The sequence below is a fragment of the Physcomitrium patens genome, chromosome 24, assembly GCF_059467195.1.
Source record: "Physcomitrium patens ecotype Gransden chromosome 24, ASM5946719v1, whole genome shotgun sequence".
Classification (NCBI taxonomy): Eukaryota; Viridiplantae; Streptophyta; class Bryopsida; order Funariales; family Funariaceae; genus Physcomitrium; species Physcomitrium patens.
The window spans coordinates 2,154,426-2,163,780 of NC_143433.1; the positions used below are offsets into that span (position 1 = coordinate 2,154,426).

Sequence of the window (9,355 nt, forward strand, 5' to 3'; positions counted from 1 at the left end):
GTGACAATAGATACAAAATTGATACCTTAACTTTGAACGCCAATAACTCTATCATAAAAACTCCAAATCACACAAAATTTGCACCCAATCTGTATCCAAAAATCTAAACTTGTTGATCCTAGCCTCAAAAGCTCAAATAACCTCCAAAGAGAAATTCTAATCTCTAATAAGGCCTCAGGCAGCCTCCTTGAAGCCTATTGGGCATGGCCTTCAACCAATAGGGATGAAGATCTCTATTCCTTACTTTCATCCGACCATACCTTCTTTTCATCCCTCCCAATAAGCCTCCTACTAGTTTAGATTTTCTTCTTTAGGCTCTAATCTCTTCTTAAGCTTTATACTAAAAATCTAAATCCTACATAATATAAACACTATAATCAAAATAGATAAACCTCCAAATAAATTTTCTTATATCAAATCTCTTTATATTTACTTACTAACCACTCTAATCTACATCGACTTACAAACATAATATATGTTTTCATTAGTTTTTTACATACTATAAGCAACTATAATACGACAATGGATCTTATACTTAATGTTGCACTTGTGAAGGAATTATCAAGTAGAGGTTGTCATTAAACATCAACCAAGTAGCTCATAGGCTCAAAGACAATTATGAGTCAAAGTATTATTAATCAAACATGGATGGTAGTTGAAATGAGGGCTAGTGACAAAGTTAGGAGTAGAGATTGAAAACTAAGGGGATTGGAATAAGAGTTGGAAATGGAAGGGAGGGGAGAGAGGAGAAGGGGGAAGGGGAGGATTATGTGCATGTTGAGATGAAGGCCAAGAACAAAAGAAGCAAGGATTGGGAACAAAATGGATCAAAAGAAGAAGTTGAGAATAAAAGAAACAAGGACTAGGAATGGGGGAGGTTAGGATGAGGGCTATAACTTTAATGATGGTTTTTAGAGATGATCCATTTTTCTAATGATACGGTGGATCAATTTAGTAAATGGATGGATCTATTTAATATATATATATATATATATATATATTAAGTATAATATAATATTTTTTTTATTTTAGATAAAAGACCAATAGAGTAATTGATGGTTATTTAAACTTTAATAAATTTATTTTTAAGTCTTCCAATAAGTCTTTTTTTAAAATAAAAACTTAAACAATCAATTGGTCAACATATAAACTTAATAATGCAATCAAGTTGTATGAATATTTTCAATTCTCCAAGAAGAATAGTTTTATTAGTACTTAGAAAAAAAAAGAGCAAAGGTTGTGAGCTCCAATTTAAGATTGAAACATAAATTATTTAAAGCTTACAACAAAGTTTTAAGAATGTAATTTTTTTAATTTTTTAAAATAAATACATCAACATTAAATACAAAAAGTACATAAAACAGTCTAAAACCAAATAAATAATCATAATAAAACAAAAAAAATCACAAAAATAAATAAACAAAACATAAATATATATATATATATATATGTATATTCACACATACACTGACTTTGACTTCCAGAAGAGTTCTTAACAGTCTGAAAGGAATTGATGTTTTTTTTAATAAACTGATGAAACTTTTCAGTGCAGTTTCAATGCAACAACGCAGTTCTCTCTGCTCGTGTTTTGGTATTTTCTGCAACCTTGAATTGCAGATTTGTGCACGTTTTGTACAGCAGCATGGACACCCACTCTTGTTCCTTTTACATTTCCTGCAGCTCCGAAGCATGAATTTGCACTCTCCTAGTACAACACATGCACCACCTCTCAGAGGCAAAAATTGCAGAATTCTGTAACAAACTGTTTCAAATTGTTGCATTACAGGCTTGCCGAGGTCGCAACCCAAACCTATCTTTTGCCTCGGCCCTTTTTCATATTTTGCTCTTGATCAATGTGCATCTAATTCTTGAGTTTTTGCAGCGATTCTCATTGAATCTAGTCTACATATCGCTTGAAACCTAGAAGCAAGGAGTTTAGGGTTTCCAAGGTTTGACACTGTTCAAAACACAGCACAAGATGGCCTCATGGGTCAAAACCCCACCAATCCAGAAAAAGTCAAGCTGTTTCGATAAACCGCGCTCTATCGTGCACGAGCTTCGATGAAGGTTTGTTAGCAGCACCCCATGGCTTGCACCCTTAGGAAAGAGGTGAAGCTTATCCTAATGAAAAATACTTATTGAGATGCTTGTGCTTGGTTTTGTGGCGTAACAGCAGGATTCGATGAAAGATTGGTTAGGAAAAAAGACAAGACTTCGTCTAGGTTGTGTGTGTTGGTTGGTTCGGCAAAACCCACTTCAGCAAACTAAGCATAGACCTGTAGCGTAGGATTTACTGTGGCATGCTAATGCTTTACGCTAGAGGTTCAGAAGAAAGGTTTCTGTAAGCAGATTTACGTACATTGCCAGGCATATTTTGAGATAGTAGAACTTACAGTCTTGTTCTCAGATTGTCTTGTAAAGCGGAACAAATGCACCCTCATTACGTGATCACAATAACCTCGTGTGTGTGTGGAATCGAATCACCGGGTGATTGCTTTGTACTGCCACCCACCGCAACCGATGCTTCCAACAACGTCATCTCTGAGCAGCTCCCCTACTGCGCCGATTCATCTTTTTCAATGCCATGTGCTCTGACGGAGCAGTCGTCAGGTCCTGTTGACAAGCTACTCCTCTGACTGGTTTCCCAAGTTGTGAAGGACTGTGAGTTGCCAGGGGGGATGACTCATTCAATAAGAAGCATGAAATGTGCATGATTTTCTAGAAGAATGCTGCAGACTATCACCTCTCTACGGACCCGAGAAACCCTCTAGCGCAAACAATGGCTTCTGGGTCCACACTAATCAGTGCAGGGACTGTTTAGAAGAGCTTCATCAGGTAGTGACGAACAAGTGCCTGTTATGTGCACGACTCACATGTTGTACGAGTCTCAATTAGGGTTTCATAATTGGAACATTACAGACAGGGAAGCAAGGATGCAGTCAAGAAAAACAATGTGGGTGAATCATTGATTTGAATCCGTTTTGGTAAGGAATCATGAGGTGATAAAAACCATGTTGAGGGAATTATCGGTGGTGATAATTGGTGATGGCTAATCTTTATTACAAGGGTATTGAAATTACACCGAATGGCGAATGGAATTATCGTCACAGCTGGACCCACTAAATAAGCCCTGCTTTGGTTAAAAAAAGTGGGGTTCTGCGTCGTGTGAATAACAAGTTTTTTTGAGTTATTAGTTCGTGGCGGAGCAGATGGGGAAGTCCTCTGTTGATGGACTTTTTATCTTACAACTCTTTGTGACTCAGCATACGCACAAACTCAAGAAGAATCAGCCTCCCAATTAGAAATTTTCTTTGTGGAAGAAGAATTTTGTGGACTTCTTTGTGAATGCTTTCGATAGAGTCTTGAGCTCGTTTACAAGTGATGCAGGGCCACAGTAAAACACCCCTGCAAAACACAAAACAGGAAGTCTTAGATAAGACCTAAATTATATGACTCAACCCCCTTAACTGACGAAGAAGTTGACGAAAAATAGGAAAAAATTGGCGGTGCGAAGCCAAAGATCGAGTGGGGGAGATTGAACAGTACCGATTCGCTTGTTTGGATGCGTGTCGGCCATGTTAGTGAAAACGTTCTTCCAGTTAGGCCTTGCAAAATGGGTACGTGCCTGCAAAATATCAGGGAAAATCCATGTTAATGCATTGGATTAGGGCTCCAAAACGAGATGAGTACATCGCAGAAGGTTTGAATGACGGTTTGAGGTGCAAACATGAAACGGATGTCAATTCACATACCCTAGTGCCTGAAACGACGTCGACTCCATTCTTGGCATGGTGCAACGACTGCAACATCGTGACCAACGTCGAGCGAGCATCGCCTTCCTCGTACACGCTTGTCAAGTAGTTGTGCATCTCAATGAGCTCCTTGTTGTCGATCTCTTCGACTTCTCGCATAATTCCTCTGAACCAATCGAAGGAGCCTTGCTCTCGGGTGACCCAGTAGAAGTATGCCTTAGGGTCCCTCTTGGCTTTCTTCTTCGGAGGAGGACTTCCAGTTGGGTTTAAATCAGGGGATGAGCTCTGGAGTTAGAAAAGCGAGTCACCTCCAGTCAATTCTAGCAGCCTTGGGAGCAAAAAGAAAGTAAACTGAAGGATGTTAAACCGACAGAATTCAGGAGTAGAGGAGGGCTTTAAGTACTAGATCAGAAACTGAATCGTTTCTACTGTGATGAAGCATGTCCTTGAGGATACTGATAAATGGAGTTGCACCAATTCCAAGCCCAACGAGAAGCAACACATCATACTTGAGGTAGTCTTGAGCGGGAGCTCCATAAGGACCATCGATGTACAGCTTCGGAAATCTACGATTGGGCACAAACACCGATTATAGAGATTAACGCTGGAACAATTTGCTTAGCTTCAATATCGAAAACCACTTTCATGCAACTTAGGGTTTGTAAGGAGGTGAAAGATCGAGTACCTTGGAGCCAGAGTTAGTTCACCGCTGAGGCCATAATCGTTGATAGCTTGCAGGCGCGTTTTCCCTCCCAACGAATCAGAGAAGATCTTCCTCATCTCCGTAGTCCAGTCACCCAAAGTGCGGATGTGCACGCTTAGGAAAGGATCATCCGGGGCGGATGTGATGGAGAATGGGTGCCATTCAAACGAGGAGATTGCGGGGCATTGCAAGAAAAGATACATGCCACTTTTGTATTTGAAGCCAGCGGGTTTCGTCATGTGGATAGCGAGCACGTTGCCGGTGTAGACTGCAGCCTGCTCAGACAAGACAAATCGTCGTCAGAACCACACCACCATTGCAGTGGAAGTGAGACAGGCATTGCAAAAGTAAGAAGCTGAACCATGTTTTTGTATGCATCAAATTGTGATCTGATCGTCACCTTCACGACCTCCACCTTGCTGTAATTCGTCCGATACAATCGCAAGAACCGTTCGCTGGCATACAGAACCAAGGGGACGGCAGTGTACATCCATATCTGCACACCGTCGAAGATCAGTGTTAGATACCTTCAACAATTTGTCAAGTAGTAGAGTTCTTATCAAATTTGCGAAACTTTTGATGATGTTGGTGTTGGAAAAGAAATCATACCGTTCGCTTGTACCACGAACCAGCGAGAAGGAGCTTGATGGAGTGGACCAGGAGAAGCGCGTAGACGATCACGAACAAGTGGTGAGAGTACCAGAATGTATTGAATCCCGTGAGTCGGTGCAGCGGCCATGGAAACTTCACCAAGCTGCGACGGATCCAGTGGGTGGCGAGCAGCATGGCGATTGCCATAAGAACTACCATGAGAATGCCCGTGATTGCCACTGGCGTCACGGCAATGTCAGCGTATGTGGGGTGCTTGTCGAATTGGTCGCCGAGAGCCTCAAAGAACTTTTCATCGTCACAATTGACAAATTTTGGGATATCGCAGGTTATGTGAAGAGTTCCATGCACGAACACTCCCACTGCTATAGCTGCAGCGATACACTGCACAGCCCAGTTTCGCAAATCCAATTCAGACGCCACAATTTGACTATTAGCAACCTGCTCACGGCTTTTTTACCAACTTGCTAGTGAATTTTCTATCTCTGACATGCTCCGGATCAGGAAGGAGACTTGCCTTGTGAAAGTCGAGATTCTCGTCGAAGGGAATGAGCTTGCCTAATCGCGTGGACCGAAGCCTTGTGAGCATGTTGCGACATACAGGCAGCAGAATGAGGGCCATGTTGAGCTTCAGTGTCTCCGCTGCGCCTTTAGCGACGCAGAGACACTCACCCATGACTGCATATGCCTCGTGATGCCGATACTGAAGAAACTTCCAAGTGAAGAGTCCTGTCATGGCCATCACCCAAAGGGCGAGTATCCACAACCGCTTCCAGTAATCGTGCAAGAAGTGTTTAGCCTTTCCTGTGGCATCCTGCACTTTTGTTCGCTTGCTCTTCTGCTTTAACATTTGGTTATACTGTACTGTTGGTTCTTTTCCATTTGCAGCCATCACAGATCCGCGCATGAGTGACTCAAACTCACTCAGCTGCAATCACACATAGTCGAATTGTCGGTGAACCATTCTTAAAGCTTCAACAATGGTGTGTGTGTGCGTATGAGTGTGCGATACTTAACAAATAATTGCTAGTGATTGGAGAAGAACTCAAGTGCACACCTCTATGTAACCATTACGATTCACGTCGAGTTCTTCCATAATAAGCGCAGCGTACTCTGATGCCTGCTCCTTCAATACAGACAGCTTGTTCGCACTCGCGCTCAACACTATCACTTGCTTCACTTCCTCGGCCGTGATGCGACCATCCAGATCCTTATCACACCTATCAAAAGATATGAAAACTTGGTTTTTTTCCGTCAGGCTCACTCAATCCACATTTTCAACTGATCAAGATATGGAGGAAATGAGATGATTTTTTGTGAGATCAGGTATGAAAGAACAAGGTCTAGGCAATTTACAAGGCGAAGAACATTTGCATGCGGCCGTCGAAGCTTTTGTTCGCAATTACCAACCAATACTGGTACAATTCCTGTTTGCTGATGCTGTTCACCTTCTCGCCTTTGCAACGAACCAGCGCATCGAAGAGCTCATTAGCAAACTCCTTCGATTCCTTCATTCCTGTGCACATGCAGTAGCAACGATATTAGTTACTTCAAGCAAACACACATTCCAATTCCGTCACTGTCCACAGAACTAGATATATGGAATATGTCTTGTGATAGATGTGGAATGTAGAGGGTCTTCGAACATACCAATGCATTCGGCAAAATTGGAACGAGGCAACATGGAATCAGCGTCCGCAAGCTTGACGAACCGTTGCTCTACTTTCTCCCACAACTTCTTCTCGTCATCTGTGGCGGTCGCCTTACTGATGCACCGAACGGCCTGAAGTGCGTACTCCGCGCGCGAGGTACTCTTCTGCATGTTTCTGGGAGAACCCGGTCTTCCGAGCTCAAGATCAGGAGACTCTGACTGCTCAACCGGGGTGATGTAATCCTGGGCCTTCGATGCGTTTCGTGTCATTCGAGCGAGTTCGTTGCTAAGCTGCTTCACCATGCTCCCCACTGCTCTGACGCTATCCCCTAACGACAGCGAGCGTGGCATGATGGCTGCCAGAGAACTGCTCGTACTCGATTGGTGACTCTCATTCTTGTGTGACTCGATTCTGCCCCAGGGAAGGTTTTCTCCTGCCGGTATGATGGGCACCTCGGCAATGGCTGCGGGTGACACGCTTCGTAACGTAACTGTATCCTTGTTAACCTCAAAACTGAGCTCCAGCAACGCTTGCGCCTCGAAATATGGGTCTTTTCTCTCTCGCAGCTGCTGCTGCTGCTGCCATATCCCCGAATCGCTGGTTTCAGCCCCGACCGGTTTCAGGTCTAGTGACAACCCATCGCGCCTCAACGACCTCTGCTTTCTTGGTTCTCGACTCGCAATCTTCACAAAGCTGGCCGCCCTATTTCTGTCCATGATACCGTGTGGTGACCAGTTCCGGTCACGTTGCTCAACCTCCACTGATGTTTCTTCTTAACAGCAGCAGACAGTTTGACGACGAGGAATTTTCTTATATGTCGCGTGGTGAAAGCTCTGGAACTGTTGATCATGAATTGGGAGAAAGAGTAACTTCGTGAAAACGCAGTCGAGGGCTATACCGACAGGAAGTTCCTGTGGAGATCTGGTTCTGCTATGTGAAATAAGGAGTTGAAACGCTTCAAATTTATGGGGTCGGAGTCAAGTCATGGAAACGTCCTATGAAGACTTCCCATTTGACTCTCTCGTGGGGCAGCAAGAAACTGGGGCAGCTGTCAGTGTCATTAGCCAACACGCTAACGCCTGCTAATGACACTGAAAATTGCATCATCCCTCTGAAATAAAAGATAAAAGAAAACGCAAAACTGAATAATATGTCGCCACGATAGTTGAACCGAGGTTTCCTAGCGAGTCGGATAACTTGTCGCGACTCTGCGACCCATTCTAGTCTTCTAAGTTGAAACCCAGTTGAAGATTGGGAGGAAAGCGGTGTGGTGGTTGTGAGAAAGACCGCATTATCTCACGACTTTAATCCACAATCGTATGCGCCCGTCATTAACGTCAGCACCCATTCCCACTGACGATCCCCCTCGTCCGTCTCGCTGCTTCGATAGATTTCAAGCTCCGGGTACCAAACGGCAAATCATAATTCCCGCACGGTGTGTCAGATTGGGGATAAACAAGTGCAGGAGCTGTGTCCGCGACCACCCACGCACACAACCTCCAATGTTCAAAATCTCGGTGCCTGGTGCTACAACTTGATGGTGGTGGTGGTGAAGAATGGTCAACGGTTTCTCATTTCTCATTTCCCAAATTGTGCAATGCATGAGGCGGCGCCGCGAGAGCAGCAATCCCACGACGATGGCAATGCCACCATCGCCCAAGGGATCTGAAGCTTCACGATCTGCTTCACCGAAGCTCACCTCGTCGACGTCGAGCTTGATGGCATCGAAATCCTAGTTTTCACCCCTCACGTATTTTGGAATTTTGGGGTCTTGTACTGTTGCCACATTGGAATTTGGACCTATGGGTATTGATGTAGGGACATCAAAGTATTTGATTAGAGTAGTTGGGGATTCATTTCTTTGTCGAGGTTAGGGTGTTCACTCTTGTCTCATGTTCTTCCTTTAAAGTGTCATTTTGTTTTTTTTGTTTTTTTTGTTTTCTTTTCTTTTTCTTCACAATTGAAGATCCAAAAAGTTGCTTTAAGTGGGGGCATGGTGGGGGCATGGTGGGGGCATGGTGGGGGGAAGGGGAATGTCCCATGATGTAGGTTTGGCATTTATTGATTCATAAAAAATAGATATGGAAATTGTCTTGGAGGATACTCTTTTTCTTCTTTCTATAAGTCATTGCTTTCTTTGAAGACTTCTCATGTGAAAACTCTTATTCAATTTGTCGACCTACAGTGGTACTTCAGATTCCCCTGATATAAAAGGACACATGAGGCAAGTAAACAAAACTTGGTGATTTGCAAAGTGGGGGCTTAGGCCCTTTGCCATTTTCTCCCTCATGGAAGCATTGCATCTTTGCGCACAGTATTCCACACCAATTCAAACTTGTTAGCATGTTGTGGCTACTTCATGAGGGGTGTCATAGCATGAGTATTATGGATAGAGAGAAATGATGTTTTATTTAATGGAGTCACAGGTCATAGGAAAAGATGTGTAACACAACAGGGTTTAATCTCATTGACTATGGGTGGAACACATGGCTTTACACTTCAATGAGAATACAATGCACACCTTTACAGCTGAGAGAGCATGTTGAGCAATTTCAATGCCAGTGGTGTACGAACAAGGTAATGACAACATGGCTTGTAGATGAGCTGGTATGGGAATTAGGTGGACCTAGAAGCAATTT

General features: G+C 43.3%; 1 protein-coding gene and 1 long non-coding RNA gene across 3 annotated transcripts; both read right to left on the bottom strand.

Annotated features, from left to right (window-relative positions):
• Nucleotides 1-1,501: 1,501 nt before the first annotated feature.
• LOC149986350 (uncharacterized) lies at nt 1,502-2,573 on the bottom strand. Its single transcript, XR_016500536.1, has 2 exons — nt 2,394-2,573; nt 1,502-1,705 (listed from the first exon to the last, which is right to left on the bottom strand). It is a non-coding gene; the product is annotated as an uncharacterized LOC149986350 (long non-coding RNA).
• Nucleotides 2,574-3,023: 450 nt separating this feature from the next.
• LOC112276389 (respiratory burst oxidase homolog protein D) lies at nt 3,024-7,637 on the bottom strand. Of its 2 annotated transcripts, none has more exons than XR_016500535.1 (11): nt 6,715-7,637; nt 6,421-6,580; nt 6,122-6,284; nt 5,582-5,992; nt 5,065-5,448; nt 4,856-4,951; nt 4,438-4,730; nt 4,262-4,318; nt 3,753-4,037; nt 3,547-3,625; nt 3,024-3,405 (listed from the first exon to the last, which is right to left on the bottom strand). XR_016500535.1 is itself a non-coding variant. In XM_024507666.3 (11 exons), exons 1-11 carry the CDS (start codon nt 7,430-7,432, stop codon nt 3,299-3,301), a joined length of 2,859 nt encoding a protein of 952 aa, XP_024363434.1. In that variant the 5' UTR covers nt 7,433-7,637; the 3' UTR covers nt 3,024-3,298. The 2 variants fall into 2 exon arrangements, 1 of the variants encoding a protein (XP_024363434.1); XM_024507666.3 differs by having other exon boundaries at nt 4,156-4,318.
• Nucleotides 7,638-9,355: the final 1,718 nt, after the last annotated feature.